The sequence below is a fragment of the Aythya ferina genome (genome assembly GCF_964211825.1).
Source record: "Aythya ferina genome assembly, chromosome: 7".
NCBI classification, from domain to species: domain Eukaryota; kingdom Metazoa; phylum Chordata; class Aves; order Anseriformes; family Anatidae; genus Aythya; species Aythya ferina.
Window position 1 is genome coordinate 20940206 of NC_140302.1, and position 22514 is coordinate 20962719.

The 22514-nt window shown below is 38.6% G+C and overlaps 1 protein-coding gene across 3 annotated transcripts in view; it reads left to right on the plus strand.

The window, feature by feature from the left end:
• Nucleotides 1-22514, plus strand: part of TBC1D12 (TBC1 domain family member 12) — a 44983-nt gene that overhangs the window by 20596 nt on the left and 1873 nt on the right. The window contains exons 3-14 of one of the 3 annotated variants that reach the window (XR_014694901.1): nt 1411-1467; nt 6882-6997; nt 9092-9174; nt 14168-14285; nt 14607-14713; nt 15306-15386; nt 16798-16892; nt 17587-17658; nt 19296-19424; nt 19742-19851; nt 19972-20125; nt 21570-21707. Coding sequence is in view for 2 of the 3 variants with exons in the window: in XM_084525682.1 (XP_084381808.1) it covers nt 1411-1467; nt 6882-6997; nt 9092-9174; nt 14168-14285; nt 14607-14713; nt 15306-15386; nt 16798-16892; nt 17587-17658; nt 19296-19424; nt 19742-19851; nt 21570-21828 (1227 nt within the window). In the remaining variant the exon portion in view is untranslated. Of the gene's footprint in view, nt 1-1410; nt 1468-6881; nt 6998-9091; nt 9175-14167; nt 14286-14606; nt 14714-15305; nt 15387-16797; nt 16893-17586; nt 17659-19295; nt 19425-19741; nt 19852-19971; nt 20126-21569; nt 21829-22514 lie in introns of those variants that run through there. The other 2 variants (XM_084525682.1, XM_084525683.1) reach the window with 2 other exon arrangements.

Here is a 22514-nt window from a genome sequence, read left to right on the forward strand (position 1 = left end):
GGATGTCTCACCCTCTATTGGGCCCTCCAATTTCTTTAGCAAAGGGTGACACAGATTTGAGGGGAAAAAAAAATTCTCCTAAGAATTGAGATTTTGCAAGGTAAGCAGACATGCTGGTGAGCTGCAGGTGCACTGATAGTAAAGTCATCATTCAGTCAGGCTATACCATATTCCAAAAGAATAGAAATTAGCAAAAAGATCCTTTCAAGTGGTGAAGGTGTTGTCTTTCATGTACACTTTTGTTTGTTTCTTTTATACAAGTTTTATTCTTCTGAGGCTGGTATGGCTTTTCAGTACTGAAAAGGAGACAATGTGGCAAGGGAGAGGAAATCATTTGAAATTTGTGGGGGTTTTGTGTGTTTTCTTTTTGTCTGGGGTATGTAGGGTATAAGAACAGGACAGATGTTCAGAAATAACACTGAAATCATAGTAAAGAACTTATTTCTTTCTGGTACTGTAATATAATGCTTACAAGGAACAGCTGTCTCTTTTTTTAGGCACTCTTTTTAAGCTTTGATTTTTCTATTAGAAAATTGAGTTTAGCCTAGAATGAATACCTGTAGCTGGGCATGCTTTTGCCGGATCACCTGAATCAAATATCCTGTGGTTTCAAAATTGTCATTTAGAGTCTTATATCTGCCCTGTGTAATCCAGGTGACTGTTTTAGAGCCTTGCCCCTGTATTCTGGTTCTCATCAGCTCATCTGTGAGGCTGTAGCTCACTTCTGAGCTTTCAGTTTAGAAATACTAGCCATGATATGGCAGGGGGAGGGGGAGGGTATAAAGGCCCAATGTACACCATGGTGCAGTTTAGTGAAATCTGCTCTGTCATGCTAAACAGAAAAAAACAACTGATTAATGTAGAAATCCTATAAAGCTAATGAATTTATAGCTGAGGATCCATTTGGGCATGAAATGCAGTCTAAGAAGTTAAAGGAAAGCAAAGTCTTCATGATTCATTTTTGGAGTGTCAGCCTAGATGGTGTTTTGTGCTTTTCTTTCTCACAATGCCCCTGCCAAGGGTAGCATTTAAACAACTGTAATGTTTATGGGTGGTGAGGTCTAGGGAGGAACAGTACATCAAACAATGTGTTTTGTCATTCACTTGAGAAAAGTACTATGGAAAAAGATCTCCCCTTGGGAAAGGGTGCTGATTGTAGAAATTAAAGAACTTCACTTAGGAAAATACTCCAGTGGGAGTCTATACACGTCTTGGTCAAATGTAAAGTCTTTGTATGCATTTTTGTGTACTTTGAGCCCTGTGGAAAGAGGAGGAACAGCTGCATCTGATTCTTCACATATAGATGTTTATACTCAGTTTGAATTTAAACTTTGGCTTGCATGTTGCTATATTATAATGGTCTTTTCCTTCATTTATTCACTAAGGATTTGCTTCTGTTTTTCTCATTAGGATGACAGTTCTGGCAGTCTTGCGTCAATATCTGCTCTCAGTCTATTAAACACAGGGGTATGGAATTTAATGTTTTTTTCTAGTTGTATTCAATGCCATGCATGGGACAATGTAGTACTCATTAAAAATAGAACAAACATCACATTTTCACAGTAGCATGAATATTTTATGGCACTAACCATCAACTCATTAGATACCATTAGTAAAAAAGTTTCACACGTGAATCTCACTAACAACTTAGTGATACAGTATTATTGTTTATTAACATAGTGCATGTTCTTGAATAGCAGGAGGTAAAGTAAATTACTGTCAACTTCTAGCATTACTTATGTTTGCTGTGCCTGCTTGTTTAATGGTAAAAGTTGTTAAAATGGCTTAATTTGTAATATTTTTATAACACCTTATGTTAGCTTGGAAAATGATATCCTAGAATCGTATTTTTTTTTTTCTATCTCTAAGTCACACAAGCTATTAACAGTGGCAGTTCAGAATCCCAGATGCTTTTAATTATTCTTTCCAATATGAAACTGGAAATGTAGGAAAGTTGCACTGGAAGTGAAGCCATTGAAACTCCTGTGTTATATCCTGTTATGTCTTCCTTTTGCTGTGACTGGTATGCTTCTGAAATTGGTCCAGTGCATATGTCTGTTGCATCGAAAAATCCGAAGTAATCCTATACCCTATGTTAACTGGAATAGTAGAAGTTCACTTTTTTCATTGTGTGGATCTGTTACTCTGGCTTTGTGAAATAGAGCAGTAATGTGACTGCGAGTGGATATGTGATGCCTGTGGTTCATGTTACATGGTCCAGGCACTCTCATCACTTCCTCACTGAGCCCAAAAGCCCATGGCTTCATGTTTTTTTTGTAAGCAGCAAGCGATGAAACTTGATGCAAACTGTCAAAAATTCAACTGAGGAAAAAAAAAGTTAAAGATTGGAGATGGGTGACATTACTTTGGAAGGCTGACCCAGAAATGCATTTGTGTATATCTGGTTGTTCTCTTCTACTGTGTGAAGATGAACATTTTTCCCGTGTTTCAGTATAGGCTCTTCCTATATAATCTGCAAGTTAGGAACAAATGCAGTGTCTGTCCTGATGGCATTTGGCTTTCTAAGTTCTGAAAAGAAAAAGTCTAGTTAATGATTCTCAGAATCTTTCAGTGATGTAAGCACCACAGAATCTTTTTTGCTGTAAGCACCGTTTTGGTTTTCAGCACCTTGTAGTCAGTTCTAGTGCACTAATTTTAGTACTTAAATTGGGGAGGGTGGGGGTATTGGGATGTCCTTATTCATTGAACAGAAGTACTCCTTATGTAAATTTGCTATGTTTTACTAAGATGATGCAGAGTCCCCTCCTAAAAAACTATATAAAAGAAAAGATGAAATTTGAGATCTTTATCTTAAGCACAAAGGCAGCTTTATAACCAAAAATCTCTTCCTGCCCCATTTACCTGTTACCTGTCTGTAGGTTAATAGGCTTATCTGCTATCTATATTTCTGTGGGAATAAATACTGGAAATACCAGTCTGTTCATATATCCAAGTGGTCTTTCTTCTGTTGTCATGGCTTTTTTTCTTGAGGAAAAAATATACTTCTAGCCTGTTTGCAGGTTTATGATTCTTAGTAGATGAGAGGATGCAGTTCCAGCATTAATAAGGAGCTAACAGTGCTTACTTTCCTGTTAAAGCAGAGATTTTTGTTTGATCTATTTTGAGATCGTGAAATGTTCAGTAACTTCTAATAAATATCAGATATACTGCAATAAAGAATTTTTAGGAATAAAATTTCCTAAAACGTTGTTATGCTTCCAGACTGACACTTCCAAAGTGACTTATGTAAAAAGGTCTTGCAAATCTTGAATATTAGCTGTCAACAGTTCTGCCCTCTGGGATGTGTCCTGCATCTTAAGCCCCTGTCTTGTCAAATGCTATAAATTGAATTTTTACCTTTTTATGAAAGAGTATTTGCTCACATGTTATGAAGTGAAAATCTGAATCAGCTCAAGCTGACAGTGCCATGAATTTTAGATCCTGAATCAAGTGGCTATTGGAATCTTTACGTCTAGTAACACACAATGTGAGAGGCATATTCCAGAAAAAAATAGGTATATTAGTTGCACAAATTAATGAGTTCCACGCAGATTTGATGGTTGTTGGATCCAATCCTCAAGTAAGTTTCATAGAGCATAGGTTTCCTGAGCAAGAAATGTCTTCTGATACTTTTGGGGTATATTTCTTCTTGGGGAATGTGCAGCCATGACAGTTTGAGCTTGAAGATATTTCATTGTCAGCTTGGATGCTTTCTAGTAGTGATTATAATTTTCACAGTCTGTGCAAAAAAAAACAACAAACAACCAAACAAAAACAACAACCTACTTTAAAGTGAAGTGTCCTTACTTCCAGAAGCACAGTCTGATAATGAGTTCTGCCTTTTGTGGATATCCCTATGATGATTTTTCTTTTTTTTTACCTGTCTCTTTTTTGGGAACGGCTTATCAGTTCTTAGCATGTGTGACAGCCAGAGGCATTAGCACTATTCAAATGCATTGTCTGTAGTAAAGGTGAGAGTGGCTTCATTTTTAGGATCTGTTTTCCTGGTGCTTTTTATTTAACTTGTATACAAATTGGATATGTAGGAATTAAAAGCCCAAAACGCTGGTACCATCAGAGTTTCCTCATCTCTGACTGCTAAACTAACTTGATTTTGTTGCTCTTTTTTACAAAGTACTGGAAAGTAACTCAAATTCAACCAAGAGTTTGAGAGACTGACCTGCTGCTGTCCTCCAGCAGTTTGGGCCTAGATCTTCAGTATGCAGACTGGGTGCTGAGCAGGAGTCTTGTCACTCCTGATCAAGAATATGTAAGGGTAACCTGAGGTATAAATCAAGCCAAGAGCATGCACAGTGTCTTATGGTTTTAGGTGGGACAAAAACATTTTAGGCTCTTAAATATGTATATTCATTCATACAATATATTTTGTTTACTATTTTTTTCTTGAGCTTCTGTAAATTACAGTAGAGTTCTAACACTTATGCATGTCCAGTTTACGATGCTTGTTTGAATGTGCCTAATGATATTGGTTGCATACTGTTTTCAATTGAAAGTTATCTTAGGAATTGCTTTGTTAGAACAGGAATAGATATGTCTTAAGGAATTTATATATCCTATTGTTCTTGGCCAGACACCTAGAAATATTTAGAACAAAGTTGTATTAAAGAAGAGCTGTCTTACAACTTTAAAATAATCACTTACAATTTGTGTTTTAGTGTAAATGTATGTATAAATGATGATAGCACACAGTTATCATCAAGGTACACACTGGGGCTTTTCTTAGAAAAGTGACAGAACATCTCTAGTTGAAATAGATAGGCTTGTGCCTCTCTTCACAGGGCACTAAAAAAGTTATTTGACACACTGCTGTGGGGTGGGGTAAGAGACAGAGGTTAATAGCTGGAAGGCTAGCTAAAGACTTAGGGGGAAAAAGAATAGTTGGAAACATTCTCAATTTAGCTTTTGTTCTGCGGAGGTGTAATTGCCTTTTCTTATCCATTAAGCTATTGTTCTTCTGACTCCCACAGACTAGAAACTGAGAGGTGTCAGAAGCCCAGATAACTCCTGAGATCTGAACAGTATAGTGGCAGATAGTGCACTGTGAACATGCAACGGGGTGGGCCTGGCTAGCCCTTGGATGGGGAACCACTTGAGAATACTGGGTGCTGTATTCTCTGCCTAGCAAGAGCAGTCTTCAGACTCAGAAATAGAGGTTGGAGACTCAGTACCTGGCTGGACAAGACCCCACACAACCTTGCTTTGGGCAGGGAGGTTGGACTAGACAATACCCAGAGGTATCCAGCCTCACTGATTCATTGGTACAGTAACTTCCTCTTGAGGCAAGATTAACATGACTTTGAGATTTTTGGACCATTTCATGGATTATGCCTGATGTGGAAGAGCAAAAGTCCTATCAGAGATCATTAGAATGGGTGGGGTAAAGGAGGCTGTTGAGCAGAAAACTTTTAGTGACCTTAGTATTGGGCAAACAGTGTCTTGCCTAGGAATCTGAGGCTGTGTTGTCACTTTTGTAAGAAGTATTTTCTCATTTAAATTCATGGACTCCAACTGTGCACTGAATATTTAAGCTAAATAATAGCTTTAAAATTGTCAGCTATGTTTCTATAATGCTGTCAATGAACACTGAATGTGCAAAGTCCTCTGTCTGACCCTGGGAGAACTAATGCATGTGAGAAGCTCTGTTAGGTGTAAGGTTCATTTGTGAACAGGTTTTAGAGAAGACTGTTTGATTGAGAAGATACATAACCTAACTAGTAACTGATAGGTTTTTATTTTTGGTGGCTTAACCAACCTAAGATATTTTGGTTAATCTAAGACTGAATTTACTTACACAATTACTAAAGCAACAGATGTACAAGAACAAACTGTATTGAGGGGAAGGAGAAAAAAAAAGCTTCTGCAAGCTCATTTGGCTGTGCTTAATCTTTGAAAATACATTACTAAAGTATCTTGAATGTGTTTTCTTGAAGGTGATTTTTGATCTCTTAATATTCTGATTGAATTCTAGCATGTCTAAGAATTGCAGACAAACTAGTATCTAGCCTCTGTGCCTACCTACCCTTTGATTGGGAATAAGTTGAAAGTCCTTTCACAGATAACTTATATTCGCTGAACTTTTAAGAATGTGTTCCTCAGTAACTTGGCAGTAAACTTTTATTTACAGAGCCTATAAAAGAGGCAACATGCAAGATTTAAGGCTTTCATCTGCCCCCGACAAGCCTTTTTCCCAAAGAGTGTATCGTATTTCTGTTTAGATGAGTTGCTCCGTGGAAAATAGAATGGGATTCTTTCTTCTTCAGAATCATCTGTGTATTAAAGGCTCTTAACTATTTCTAAGCAGATTGCATGTTTTAACTTCTGAGAGTGAAACTATGTGAAACAGACTGATGATAAATATTGTTGTATTGCCATTGAGTATGTAGTTCTGGATAACAAAGATTCAATTGTCTTGCTAAAAGCTGCAAAAATTTGAGGGGGTACCACATCCAAGGGGGCTAAAATTGAAAGAAATGGGAACACACTTTCTTGGTTAGTGTTTTTTTTTTTTTTAACTTCACAGATTACTTAAATGTGTTTGCCCAGTAATTTGTATGGAAAGATTATGCAGATTTCCGAACTATAACTGATCCTTGGATGCTCTGTAGTAATATTGAACAAGAATAGATCAAATGTTAAATTGATACAAGGAACTGTTTTCTCATTTCTTTTTTTGTTAGGCAGTTCTGGAAAACTGCATTGTCTTGCTTTAAAAAAAAAAAAATCAACCTTGTAATGTTAGCTCCTTTTAAGTTATTTAATAATATTTACATATAACATTAAGTGTTATACAAGTAATATGCTTACAAATTAGAAGGGAGCCTGAAAGTCAAAATTTAGTTTTTATTAATAATGTTGTTTAGGAATATGAAGCACGGACAGGAAGAATGTGTAAGCCTCCACCCCCATCAGCAAGACGTAAAAACATTGAATTTGAACCACTTTCAACTACTGCATTGATTCTGGAGGATCGACCAGCGTAAGTATGATTCTGCTGTGGAAGTGATGATGACTGAATTTGTTAGATATGTTTCTGATAAGCTAACTCTTACAATTCTTATACAAAAGTATCTGTATTATTCCATCCCAGATAAACTAACAAGTACCTCCAGAAGAACCTGCAAATATACAATAGTCTATATGAGAAATTCTTTCTTACCATAATGGGACCACTGGTCAGTTATATGCTGTGTATCACAGCTGATTTTGACAGTGTTGTATGCACCCTTAATCAGGAAAATTACTGAAGACTTGTAGGGATTTCTTCCCTGTGTATACTCCCCCATTCTGGAAACTTATTTCCTAGACCAGTAGGAAAGTCTTAACAATTGCAGCTGTCACTTTTGTGAATTTGGAGGTAGCTTACCAGAGAAGTGTATTAACAAAACAAAGAAAAAATATTAGGTAAGTAACTGCAGGAGTGGAAAGAATTGTCTTTGAAACCCAAGAAATAAAAAATGAGCTTTCAGCATTTGACAGGAAGGTACCAGGCCAGCATAGTTAACTGATTTGTGGGTACCAAGACAGAGTTCACTGAAACAGTTCCTTGCCCATGTTCCTGTTATTTTTCCTTGGCTTCTTAAACCTACAGTTGAAGGCAACAAAACAGCACCTGTAGATGCAACAGAAACTTCATTAAGTACAAATAAGAATAGTAATGAAAAACTAGTAATAAATTGGTCAGTATGTTCAGCTACTATGCTGTCTTCAGCAATTTGAAGGAAAGAGGAGGACCTGCTGACTTGGAACAAAAGCTGTGAAGAAAGCAAATAGATCAAAGCTTTCAAATGGCACCCCGAGAAAACTTGTGGTGGCACTGTTAAGTGTTTGTTTTGATCAATTTCAATTAGGAAATGGAAAGTAGAATATATAGCACTGAAGTGTTTCTGTGGAGATTCTCTAAAGTGGTATATAACCTCACTCAGTGCTAAGACAGAAATATCTTGAACAAAGGTACAGATTACTGTAAGACTTTGTAAATGTTATTTACTTTAATGTATGGCGGCGAATAAGGCATACAGTAACTGGCTTTCTGATGTTTCTATACTTCCAAAATTTTACAAATGTACAGATGTTTTTAATAAAGACACTTCTACTTGTTTCAAATTTGGGTGCTATCCCAAGAATAAATTCTATTCTCAGTTCCATTGGAAGTTCTAAGAAAACAATCTGTTCTGCTTGCAGAGAAGTAGGTAAACTTTTGCATGTTAAAATAACAGAACCGTCTCTTGCTTATTTTGAACCAAAGCAGAACAGAGATTGGGTAAGAAATTGAGACCAAACAACAGATTCTGTTTTGTTTTGAAATGATCCTGCATGGTCAGGAGGAAGTGTGTATTTGCAAATTAGGGGGATCACTGTGCAGCCAAAAAAAAAAAAAAAAAAAATTGAAGCTGGCTAACAACAAGTTCTGTAGCAAGCATATTTAACTTTAGGTCTGACATGAATGGGATCTATCTTTTTCCTTCCTTTAGTAAACCTGTTGTCTGTTGTGAATTTTTATGGGCCTAACTGTAATGAATAAAAAGCTTCACATATTATTGAAAATACATAATCAGAGTTCTTGTGTGAATAAATGAAGAATTGACATGTAGGTATAATTAATGACTAAAATATGCATGTACAAAAACGTATCAGAATAATTTCATAAGAAATATCAGTATTTCCCTTTTATCACTTCATGCAAATTTCATTTGGACTTCATTTCAGATGTTCAACAAATAAAATAACTTCAGAGACTGATGTCAGATGAGTAAGAAAAACTTTTCTGCAGTGGTTTAATGTAAGTTGAAAGGAAAAAGATGGAAAACTGGAGATCTTGGCTATGTCACAGTGACTTAAGATAGCATGCTAGTTTCTTGTGTTCTGGTCATACCCTGGGGTATGCTATAGGAAATGAACAGAATCAGTAAATATCTGGTAGTTGTACATAAATAGCAGTCTTCCACTGCAGTTACTGAAACAATGATAGTGTGACAACCCCAGAGCTCACTTTACAGAGAAGCCAAACTTATTTTGAAATGGTTCAGAATGTCACCTGTGTGTATTGAATTCAGGAACAACTTGTTTTCAGAAATCTTCCTGCCAAATCAGTGGAGGAGGCTTTACGTCACCGACAAGAATATGATGAAATGGTGGCAGAGGCAAAGAAACGAGGTATGTTAACTGCAAGTAACTGCTATAACTGTATTTAACTGTACAGCAAAAATAAGTTTTGGCTTGCACGCTAGTAGGTAGAGAACAACCTAATTTAATATTTAGGGTATTTTCTGGTACCCATGTACATACAACTTAAAATCAAACAATTCTGTTTGTTTCCTGTTCTAGCACAGTGAATGTAACTGAGTTCAGAATGCAATTTAACTTTCCTTAATTTTTAAGTAGAAACTTCTTTTTTTAAACTACTTATGTAATGTGATCAGCTAAAAACTTTCTCTATACTCATTATACTCAGGCTCCTTTTTCAAGCAATGTTGCTACAGTTTTCACTGAGAACCAAAGTATACTAAAGCTGACTGCTTAAAGATGATTTTTTTTCCAGGAATTTGATATCAAGTACAGTGTGAACACAGATGAAAACCTTGTTTCACCAATCAGCTGTACTTATGTGAACCTTTCTACTCCCACTAGATCTACTTTTTAAATTAAATGTATCTATAGCATTTTGTGCTATGTCAATAAATGAATAATAGTTCGTTGAAAGGACTACTGTATTCTCACAACTAGTATTCAGGCAATAAGCTATTTTAAGAGTTCATGCTGCATGTTGTACTTGGGCTGTTGTAAGTCAGATATAAGCTTCTGAACTCATTGAGCCACAGTATAGATCTGTAGCAGGTTACTCTGAAAGATGTAAGGAGAAATCTAAGGCATATGGCAACATATGCACACTATAAGAGAAGAGTGAAATCTTGTAAGGTGTGATCTGTTGGCCATATACTCCAACTGCACTTTTTGAAAGGCCAACCATGTGTAATGTTTTAGTATGTGTGCCCTAGTATTCATTAAATTAATTATTGCTACACACGAAACTTAAACATACACCTTAAAGAAGCTGTTCAGCCCTATAAGTTTACTAGGGATGATGAGTTTACTTTTCTGATGTATCTAATGCATGTGGAAATAGAAAACAACTTGCAATTTCAGAATGTTTTCTCAGTGACAGCTAAGCTCTGTCCTTTCTAGATATTTTAATAAATAGGTACCTATAGACAATCTATTTCTAACAAAATACTTGCCTTACTCCTGTTTAATTGTTCTGAAGAGTGGTGTAAGTCTGCTCATCCTTACTGAGTGGGTCTACCCATTGGACATTACTTTCATATTTGGTAGTTGAAGCAAAACACAAGCTGGGCATGTTTAATACCACTTGCATAGCCCATAGCCACTGGGCATATCTCATAGCCACTTGCCGAGGCATCGGCTCTGGGGCAGATGCGTTCTGCAGCGGAGTGGGGGATTGGACAGGCAGGGCTAATTTTTTCCGGCACTGAGCCCACTCAAGGGAGCTGCCAGGAGCAGCCCTCCCCCTCCCGAGGGAGGTGAACAAGGTGAGAACGACATGTAGGTGAAGCCAGCAGCGCTCCCTCCCTGGCCGTTCATAAGCTGCCTCTAGGGAGTACAAGGGACCAGGAGGGCAGTTAGGGCAGGCAGGGTGAGCAGGAAGGGCAGAACATTCCCCCCAGCCCATACGAACACCTCCTCTAATGGTGGTCTACCGCTAGATCAGCTGCAGTGGTGTACACCAGGCACAGTGCGCTCTCCAGGAAGTCTGCACACACCCAGACTGCCCGCGCAAAACTGCGTCAGTTCAGGTCTCCGGGTGCAGGGAGTGCTTGAGCCTGTTGCTACCACCTGTGGGGGGGCAAAGAGACTGTGTGCGTGAGGTGTGAGCAGGTGGACGACCTGGTCCGCCTCATGGCAGAACTCAAGGAGGCGGTCGAGAGGCTGAGGGATATCAGGGAGTGTGAGCGGGAGATAGACTTGTGGAGCAACTCCCTGAGTGGCCTGAAGGACAGGTACTGGAGTGAGACACCCCAGATAGGGGTGGACCCCATGCCCTGCTGCTTTCGGGCAGAGGGAGGGGACCTAGGAGTTGAGGAGGAATGGAAACAGGTCCCTGCTTGACATCGCAGGCAATGCCCTCCCCCCCCGTACCGGCCCAACCTTCCCAGGTTCCCTTTACGCAACAGGTTTGAGGCCCTGGAGCTTGAGAGACTGGTAGCTGAGGAAGAGGTAGGAAGTCTACCCAGGAGGATGCCTAGGGCGAGGAAGTTGACTCCACGCCTCAGGACTGCCTCCACCAGGACAGAAAGAAGGGTGATTGTTGTGGGCGACTCCCTTCTCAGGGGAACAGAGGGACCTATTTGTCGGCCTTTTTGTCTATCCCTACGGTGGCAGGGAGGATGGCAGGGTGTCCCCCACGAGAACAACACAGCCCAGAGAAAGCAGTCTAGGAGGTTTCTGGAGAGCGTGGAAGATAGCTTCTTGACGCAGCTGGTTAGTGAGCCTACCAGGGCAGGTGCCCCGCTAGACCTTCTCTTCACAAACAGAGAAGGGCTGGTGGGAGATATGGTGGTTGGAAACTGTCTTGGGCAGAGTGACCATGAAATTGTAGAGTTCTCCATTCTTGGAGAAGCCAGGAAGGGGACCAGTAAAACTGCTGTATTGGACTTCTGGTGGGCCGGCTTTGAACTGTTGAGGACACTGGTTAGCAGAGTCCCTTGGGAGGCAGTTCTGAAGGGCAGAGGAGTCCAGGAAGGCTGGGTGCTCTTCAAGAAGGAAATCTTAATGGCGCGGGAGTGGTCTGTCCCCACGTGCCCAAAGACGAGCTGGCGGGGAAGAAGACTGGCCTGGCTGAACAGAGAATTGTGGCTTGAGCTTAGGAGGAAAAAGAGGGTTTACAATCTTTGGAAAAGAGGGCGGACTACTTGGGAGGACTATAAGGATGTTGTGAGGCAGTGCAGGGACAAAATTAGAAAGGCCAAAGCTCATCTGGAGCTCAATATGGGTACTTCCGTCAAAGACAACAAAAATTTTTTTCACAAATACATCAGTGCAAAATGGAGGATTAAGGAGAATCTCCATTCTTTACTGGATGCGGGTGGGGGGGGGGTGGTTTACAAAAGATGAGGAAAAGGCAGAGGTGCTTAATGGCTTCTTTGCCTCAGTCTTTAGCGGCAAAACCAGTTTCTCTTTGGAAACCCAGTACCCTGAACTGGTGGAAGGGGATGGGGAGCAGAATGTGGCCCTCACTATCCATGAGGAAATGGTTGGTGACTTGCTACAGCACTTCGATGTGCGCAAGTCGATGGGGCCAGATGGGATCCACCTGAGGATACTGCGAGATCTGGCGGAGGAGCTGGCCAAGCTGCTTACCATCATTTATCAGCAGTCCTGAATATTGGGGGAGGTCCCAGTTGACTGGCGGCTAGCAAATGTGACCTCCATCTACAAGAAGGGCCGGAGGGCACTCCTGGGAAACTGTAGGCCTGTCAGTTTGACCTCAGTGCCAGGGAAACTCATGGGGCAGATTATCTTGAGAGTCATCACTTGGCACTTGAAGGGCAAGCAGGCAATCAGGCCCAGTCAGCATGGGTTTATGAAAGGCGAGTCCTGCTTGACGAACCTGATCTCCTTCTATGACAAAGTGACGCGCTTGGTGGATGAGGGAAAGGCTGTGGATGTGGTCTACCTTGATTTCAGCAAGGCTTTTGACACTGTTTCCCATGGCTTTCTCCTCAAGAAAATGTCTGCTCGTGGCTTGGACTGGCATACGCTTCATTGGGTTAAAAACTGGCTGGATAGCCGGGCCCAAAGAGTTGTGGTGAATGGAGTCAAATGCAGTTGGAGGCCGGTCACTGGTGGCGTTCCCCAGGGCTCGGTACTGGGGCCGGTCCTCTTTAATATCTTTATCGATGGTCTGGATGAGGGGATCGAGGGCACCCTCAGTGAGATCGCAGATGACACCAAGTTAGGTGCGTGTGTCGATCTGCTTGAGGGTAGGAAGGCTCTGCAGGAGGATCTGGATAGGCTGGACCGATGGGCTGAGGCCATTGGTCTCAAGTTATGAAGTTCAACAAGGCCAAGTGCCGGGTCCTGCACCTGTGGCGCAATAACCCCAAGCAGAGCTACAGGCTGGGAGATGAGCGGTTGGAAAGCTGCCAGGCGGAGAAGGACCTGAGAGTATTGGTGGATAGTTGGCTGAATATGAGCCAGAAGTGTTTCTCAGGTGGCCAAGAAGGCCAACAGTATCCTGGCTTGTATAAGAAACAGTGTGGCCAGCAGGTCTAGGGAAGTGATTGTCCCCCTGTACTCGGCTCTGGTGAGGCCGCGCCTTGAGTACTGTGTTCAGTTTTGGGCCCCTCGCTACAAGAAGGACATCGAGATGCTTGAAAGAGCCCAGAGAAGGGCGACGAAGCTGGTGAGGGGTCTGGAGAACAAGTCCTGCGAGGAGCGGCTGAGGGAGCTGGGTTTGTTCAGCCTGGAGAAAAGAAGGCTCGGGGTGGCCTTATCAGTCTTTATAAGTACATTAAAGGAGGCTGTAGCGAGGTGGGGGTTGGTCTATTCTCCCATGTGCCTGGTGACAGGACAAGGGGGAATGGGCTAAAGTTGCACCAGGGGTGTTTTAGGTTGGATATTAGGAAGAACTTCTTTACTGAGAGGGTTGTGAGGCATTGGAATGGGCTGCCCAGGGAAGTGATGGAGTCACCATCCCTGGAGGTCTTTAAAAGATGTTTAGATGTTGAACTTTAGTGATATGGTTTAGTGGAGGACTTGTTAGTGTTAGTTCAGAGGTTGGACTCGATTTTGAGGTCTCTTCCAACCTAGACGATTCTGTGATATAGAAATATATTAGAGTTCCACGTCTCTTCTAGCTGTATTGCTTTTTGTAATCATTTTTTTTTTTTTTAGAGTGGAACATGCAATAACCGTTATGTTTTTATTTCACTGATTTTTATAATGCCTAGCTTTTCTATAAAATTACTTTTGTATTTACGTACAGTTACCAGAAACAGTGCTGGATAGTTCACATGCAACTGTAGTTTACCCTTGATCTTTCACACACAATCAAAATAATTGGATAATTTAAATGATTTATCTAATAATTTATGTATACTAACAGATTTTTTGATGTTTTGCTTCACAGAAATTAAAGAAGCACATAAAAGGAAAAAAATAATGAGAGAGCGTTTTAAGCAAGAAGAAAACATTGCTAGTGCTATGGTGATTTGGGTCAATGAAATACTACCTAACTGGGAAGGCATGTAAGTGAAGTTTTGTTGTGTAAATGAGGCAAATGTAGCTTGTTTCTTCTCTGGTACCCAAGGAACTTTACTTTCCTTTTCATTTCTGTTTTGTCAAGAAATTCTTTTTAGTAAGAGGTAATTACAGAGCAACACAAAATGTGCTTTTTGGGAGCTTAAATTTTTGTTTTTCTAATGGGGATTTAACATAAGCAGATACCCCTAAATTTTATTTTGGGAAATAGTATGTTATTTTGCTTGTAAGTTGCCCAGTAATCTCATAAAATAAGATGTGTAATATATGCTTGCTTTTCCCTCTCCCCTCCTGCATCCCTATTCTAGGCGTGCTACCCGAAGAGTTCGAGAGCTGTGGTGGCAGGGATTACCACCAAGTGTACGTGGGAAGGTTTGGAGTCTAGCTGTGGGAAACGAGTTAAATATCACTCCTGGTATGCCTTAACAGATTATATGTATTAGTGAAAAAATTTGTTGGTTGAAATTTAGGATGTATTTGCTTAGAAGCAGGTATTTTAATATATTTGTAATTAGACAATCATAGCCTTGTAAATTTTGGAATTAAGGTTTAAAATATGCTTATAAAAACATTTTAGTCTTATAAGACTAAAGTTAAGGTGCAGATCCCCACCCCAATTTAATCTTGATGTTTAAAATTGAGAATTTGTAATTGTACTTTCTTGGGAGGTGGAGTAGAAAGGGAAATTGCTTTATTTCATAACCAATGAAATTCCAGTTTGAACTGGAATTGTTCTAACACATTCATGAAGTAAAAATCTGGATGATTTTAAGACATGATTTTCCTCCTGTAATTGGAATGTTCACCACAGAAGAAAGCGTGATAGAATGCATACTAAAAAACCATTCCAGTGGTTAGTAGTAACCAAGCAAAATAAATCCAACATCCCCCCCGGCCATGGTAAGAAGAAATAAAGCAAGAAAAACAAAACCAAAATACCTAGCATGCTTTTGTCTTTCAGGGGTGCTTTTCCTTACTTCTCTTGTTTCTGTTCTGTTTTCTTGTAGAACTCTATGAAATTTTCTTATCTAGAGCTAAGGAACGATGGAAAAGCTTCAGTGAGACAAGTTCTGAGAATGACGTAGAAGGTGAGATCTTCTGAATGCTAGACAGCTCCCTATTTATTTTTACTAACACATTAAATCTCATGAGATTAGCTGCAATTGTAGCCCTAGGAATACTTGTTAAAAGTCATCTGGGTTATTCATTACTTAAATATTTGTCATTTAATAACAAGTCAGTGAGGATCGTAACAGTATTTTCTGTATCAATAAAGGTGCATTAAAGTATTGCACATGCTACTTGACTTTCAAATGAATGTTTCTCTGAAGTCCTGAAGTTCTAAGACTACACCTACAAAAATTTTAGATGAAACACAAAAGGAAGAAATAAAACTAAATTACATCATGTGCTATTGGTTATCTCTGCTTAGATTATTTATGTTGGTTTCCCTTCCACAGTTTTGGGAAAGAAGAAAATAATTCTCCATTTTCACTGTGGAACTGAAAGGTGATGAGTGTATAATTTATTATAGTTTTTTGGTCCTACATAGGCTGCCCAGATGGCCTTTCCTCCCAAACCTATTTAATGAGCCTTTTAGCACATTTGTATTTACAATGGAGTTCTATCAGTGGAGTATTACTATCTCCTGTAGGTTTTTTTCTGTTAAAAATAGCATCACCGATGAGTTTTTAATGATGGATAGATCCTTGTCACATGTAGTAACTTCTCACGCAGTTAACAGCTTTTTTTAATGCTGACTTATGTGATACTGGCAGTGCTACCTCCTATGAAATACATATTTTTGGAGATGGTCTCTCTTTTGGGCGAGAAAATACCATTGTTATGCAACAAGTACTCTTTTTAAAAAATGCTTGACTTTGTAGGTGTAGTGCTGGCTTCTTGAGATGATGATGCAATTCATCTTTTTTATTACTAGTGTACAGACCATATTTCAATGCTGTTGGTTGAAATGAGCCAGTTAGGAATGAAAAATCTGAGAATTGAGGTCTTGCTGGATCATGTTTGGATCAACAACAGTGCTCTTGTTCCATGTTCTTGACCAGACTTGGGAACTGAGGCCATGGTAGAAGATAGGGAAGAAAACGTTTTCAGGACTGGGCTGGGCAGAGTCAAATTCTAGTGAACTATAGTGGTGATCTGGGCCTGTGTAGTGTTTTAGAAGTAGAAGAACCTGTTGGTTTTAAGTCTGAATGGTTTCAAGCTGTATGACTTGAAAAAGAATGAGTGGATAGAGAAAAGAATTACTGATTGTTTCCCTTGTTTCTTGGACCTGATGGCATATACCAGGTATCAGTGGAGGCTATTTAATGTAGCTCTTGAGAAGAGAGCTAACTTAGCACTGTGGAAGTAGTTCCAAGAATAAAGCTAAATAACTTTTTTCCTCAGACCCTGAAAATTTTCATATAACATGGCAGCTTTATTCTGAAGTCTGTAGAATTGCCTGTCAATTTTAATGACTGTTGGTTTTGCTTGCAGATGCAGGTGCATCTGTTGCTGATCGTGAGGCTAGCCTGGAGCTAATTAAGTTGGATATATCACGCACATTTCCATCCCTGTATATTTTCCAGAAGGTGAGAGTTCTGTAACTCTAGTTATAGCAACTTAGAACTTCTGCATAGTTAAATGAAAAAAAAAAAAAGTAACCTGGGTAGCTAAGAAAATTTTTCAGAAGCTGTTTGTGTAAAACAACAGAAGTGAAGTTACTTGTTTTTTTTTTCCCACATACAACAGCAAATAGTCATGTGTTTTTTGAGATTAAAGTAGGATGTGATTTTGTAAATGCTTGTAAATTAAGGACTATAAGGCTTTTTCTCCTGGAAAACTGCATGCAGTTCCTATTACTGTTTATGAAATGACTTACATGCCAATATGTGAATATTCTCACAGCTAAAGAAATCCTGATGCATGTTAGTATACGTTTTCAGGCTTTGATTTTTATACAGATATTTTATATACATGTGTATGTATATAACTTGCGTTATTGTATTATGGTAACTTGCATTAATAAGAATTAAAACATCCACTGTCTCAAAAGGCAAAGCCAACTGTATGCATACCAGGTATCCATTTCATACTGAATAGTTAGTCTGTTGCTTTTCCTTTAAACTCTCAAGCATACAAGGTAATGCTTAGAGTAAAAACTGGTGTTATTCTACATGTGAACAAAGCAATAATCTCATGGCTCACTTTTATTGTAATGTGCTAGCTCACTACCTACCTATTTGTTTATAACATGAAGTTTTTTCTTTCTTCACCTTGAATTAGGGAGGTCCCTATCATGATCTCCTGCATAGTGTTCTAGGAGCATATACATGTTACAGACCAGATGTGGGATATGTAAGTATTTATTGTAAAATATAGCATATCACATACGCTTAAAATGTCGTATGTTTATATATTAGATAAGTAGATTCTCTAAACTCCATACTACTAGTTCTTCAAAAAACAAACAAACAAACAAAAAACAAAAAACAACAAAACAACAAACCTTGGCACTTACTCATTTCACAGTAGTTACAATGATTGTAATTCTCAGTTATTTAAACAGCTGAAAATGTATTGGATGTTATGGACAAGTATACTATTTGGCTTGCACAGGAAATTTTTAAAACTGATTTTGTTCACTAAGCATTCTAGCTCTGACAAACCAAGAGTATCTAAAGGAAAAAAAAAAAAACTGCCAGCAGAAAAAAGTGGTGTTGGTTTACAGAAGCAGCTAAAATAACAGATGCTTTTTTCTTGTTTCAGAGGGTTCCTAGGAACACTTTTCACAAGTTGTAATTGCCTTTTAGCTGAAGAACTTAAGAGAGTCTGATCCATACAACAACATTATTTAGTGCAGGGTGTATTATCTTCCGTGTCAGACATGCTTAGGACATCAGTATCTAATTGGCTTTTCATGTTTGAATGCTTTTAGCTCTGAGTTTGTCATCTGTGACATCATTTTTGGAGATCATACTCTTTAAATGAGATTACAACCTCTGCAGATTGAGACTGCTTGTTCCCAGGGTGGAGTTTTAAAAGGCAATTAAGTAACTTTTGATGGATAGATCTTCTCTTTCACTTAGGAAAAGTGAAATACAACAAAGTGTAATACAACAATTACAGCTAGCTTGGATGTTTCTGATCATACTTCTCTTTTTTAATGTTAATATGATAGTAAGTTTAATGTAATCTTATTTCTGCACCTGTCCATATCACAAAAAATAGATAGCTGCTAGCTGTTTTTGATGTATATCAATGCTTTCTTCCCTAGTTGTTTAAAATATTAAGTGCCTTTTTCAAAATAAGGAGCAGGCAGCATAAATGCCTAGAAACAGCAGAATGATCATAATTGCAGCTGAAATTGGTAGAATTATTTCTAGTATAATGAATATTCAGATCATCACTTAACAACTACAAGAATAATCTTTACTTACTGCAGACTGAAGTGTTTTTTGAGAGAAAGTAATCAGAGAAATGTGAAAACTTGTAGCTAACCACTTAAAAGTAGTTTTATGTTTGTGAACAAATACTGTTTGGCCTATGGGAAGATATGTATTGACTGTTCAGAAACAGAATTTTGTCTCAATTCCAACATATCTGCCTGGGTCTAAACTGACCCATATGCGAGGTTTTTCCTTGTCTGCTTTTCCCATAGCATAACAATGAACTTAAAGCCAAGTTGTCTCTTATGTGTCCAACCTGTGTGGTTTTAATTTTCTTGTATTCCAAGTCCCTGAGGACTTGTAATCATGAGACCACCCAGAATTTCCATCAAGCACCTGAAGCCTGCATCTGAATAAACACATTCAATTTTCTTGTTGAAATCTAACTGATTGCATGTATAAAGATAATTTATCCATGTTGTTTCTGCTCATTTGGACGTGTTACATTACGGTGTTTGATGTATCGCAGAATGTAAAATACTTGCACTTCCAAAGATGGACTGAGCTTACTCACTTATATTTGCCTGATGCTTTTCCCACTTGAAGGTACAAGGGATGTCCTTCATTGCTGCTGTGCTCATTCTCAATCTGGAAGAGGCAGATGCTTTCATTGCCTTTGCTAACCTTCTAAACAAGCCATGCCAGCTGGCCTTTTTCCGTGTGGACCACAGCATGGTATGCACATAGTTTTCTGGTTTTGAACCTCAGCATTCTTTTGTTTTGAAGCATATTTGATTTATTGACTTCCTTTTGTCCTATTGAATAATGGAGAATTTTAACCTGCAGTTACAAAACCAAGAATACCAGATACTAATCTGTAGAGCACATTATCCTATTTTGACTTTTCCTCTAGAACTGCTTAATTGTTGTACTTATCCTAAGAAGTCATGTTTTGCTGTATTGAGATCCTCAAGTCTTGGTGGGATTTGTGTTATTTTATGACTCGGCTTTCTTGTAATGACTGCTTATGTGGTGCTTTACTATCTCTACAGATGTTGAAATACTTTGCAGCCTTTGAAGTATTCTTTGAAGAAAATCTTCCCAAATTGTTTCTTCATTTCAAATCATACAGTCTTACTCCAGACATATATTTGATAGACTGGTGAGTTCAGAGAAAGTAGCAACTGAATCTTACAACTGTGGGAACACTTTAAATTTTGCTATAGCTTTTTTCAGCAATACAGCATAAGAAAAGCATTTGTTAGATGTTTGCGTACCTCAGCTTTCTAGGTCTCCTGAAATCCAGATGAACTGTTTTGTGCAGCTGCAGTTCCTCTATCAGGATTCAAACTTTATAGACTCTGGGATTAGGAGTGACATCTATTCAGACAGAAAATGTGACACAAGAATCTTGTGGGCTTTTATTGTTGTTGCAGGTAAGTCAGGTATGCATAACATTAGAGGAGAGGACGTCATAGCTGGCAATGACTGATTGTGACTTGATGAAGCATAAAGTGAAAGTATAGGAATATAAATTTCAAAGCAGAGGAGGGATGACATACAGGACCTGGTACAGGAAAGGATAAACTTGGGAATACAGTGAACATTTTTTAAGTAATGAATGCCCTAAAGCAGAGTACTGAACAATGGTATGTGCATGTAATGGAAGCCAATAACTCAGGCATCATTGAAGTGTGTGTGGTGTTGCCAGATACTGAGTGTCTCTTCCTAAGTGTGTGTGCATAAGTATCTGGTTCATATAGGATTATTATATGTTAGAAATTTCTAATAGTGTTGAATTGGATAGAATTAAATACAGAAATTGCATGTCATCCAAGTACTTGAGAATGAGGAACTTCTGCTAGAAGATGCAGCTTATCAGTAAGCAGTAAGTCTCAGCAGAAGCAGTTTATACAATAACTGCAGTGAGCCAGGAGTGTGCTGCAGCACAGTTCAGATAGATAAGAGGTGTATATACATGTATGGTCTAGAAATAGTGCTGCTCTGCAAAATCCTAAAATACTCTGCCTCTGATTATCTGTGAGAAATAAAGATTCTTATTCCTGACCATGTTCTGAAAATGGCCTTGAGGCAGTGAGAGCTTCCTCTTATGAAGGGAGAGTAGAAGAGGTTGTGGTAGCTGGTGGTGGTGTTCTGCAGTTCTTGACCCACTTCCCACTAGAAATAAAGGCAAAACAGAATATGTGCTTTGGATCACAGGAACAAACTTATAAGTGGGATTTTACAATATGGTGCATACAGCAGACTGGATGCTCTGCCCAAGTGTAATGAATGCATTCTTAAAATAAACTTATCAATAAAAAAAAAAACACAATTGGACTTCGATACTAAAAAAAAAATAGTGACTGTCTTTACATTTTAGTGAGTTTTAACATGAATATAAATTCAAAATATATCCCAAATAGAGTCGCTGAATTCCTGTCAGTGGGATGTGGTCTTTTACTGAGGTGATTTCTAGCTTTAGTTTAAAAAAATGAACAGAGCTGTTAATCTGTATGACTTAAATAACGGGAAAGGTCAAGGTCTGCACATAAATTTTGTTTTAAATTCTTATTTGTATGTGACACACCATTTGAGTATAAGCATGTTTGTAACTAGATGTCGTAAGCTAGAGCTTTCTAAAGGATGCAGCTTTGTAATGGAGAACTCCCTGTAGCATGAGAAGAGGTGGGTTTCAGAATAAGAATTCTGACTTGAAAAACTGGAGACTTAGGTATCTTTGAAATGTGGATAATAAGAACACATGAAGTAACTCGTCATTTGGTTGTTCTTTATTAATAAACTGATTTAAAGGAGGTTTTATTTTCATGTTTCTGAAACAGGTTAAATTTATAACTGTCCCTTTTTTCTCAATTGTAGGATTTTTACACTCTACAGCAAGTCATTACCACTTGATCTGGCCTGTCGTGTCTGGGATGTTTTCTGTAGAGATGGGGAAGAATTTTTGTTTAGGACAGGGTTAGGAATCCTTCGATTATATGAAGATATTCTCCTACAGATGGACTTTATTCATATAGCGCAGTTTCTAACGAAACTTCCAGAAGATATTACATCAGAAAAGCTTTTTAGCTGTATTGCAGCTATTCAGATGCAGAATAGTAACAAAAAATGGGCACAGGTGAGTTTCTTTGATATGTATATCAAAACTCATGGGCTCATGTCAGCCCATGGGGCACTTCTAAGTGACTCTGCATGTCAGACTTAAGAGCAGTGGGTAATGCTGTTCATGTGGAACTTAGTTTTAGACTTACCTCTGATGGGAGATGCATATTGGTTTGTATTTAAGGAGAATCTCAGGCTTTTATTATTGAGAATTATTTGTTCTTCCCCTCTCGGAAAACAAATTAAGCACTATATGTTTGAGAGCATTAAAGTAGTTGCTGAAGAATCTGTAACTTTTAATACAAAACGGTATGCCAGATAAATGTTTAAACCAAATTTTATCTGAAACTGCCCCTGATGTAGTCTAAAGTGAATTGCAATAAGACCCATTTGAAAAAAAAAAATAAAAAATCTCTTCCATACAGTTTTTGTTAGGACCTTTTTAAAATCTTCCCACTTCCATCCATTGTACTGGAATTCTTCCTAGCTTTGGTGGAAAATACCTGTATTACAAATGACTGGAGCTGCTGCTGACAAAACCCACACTAAAGTAGAAGAGCAAAGTAGACAGTTTGGCAGAAGAATTGGCTTGTGTTCTTGGCTCAACTCTGGATGCAAACAGTTGTGAGGAATAGCTAGGAAGTAAAGGAGGACTTGGGAATGCTGTACCTCACTGTATCTTCCCATATCCATGAAATCAGT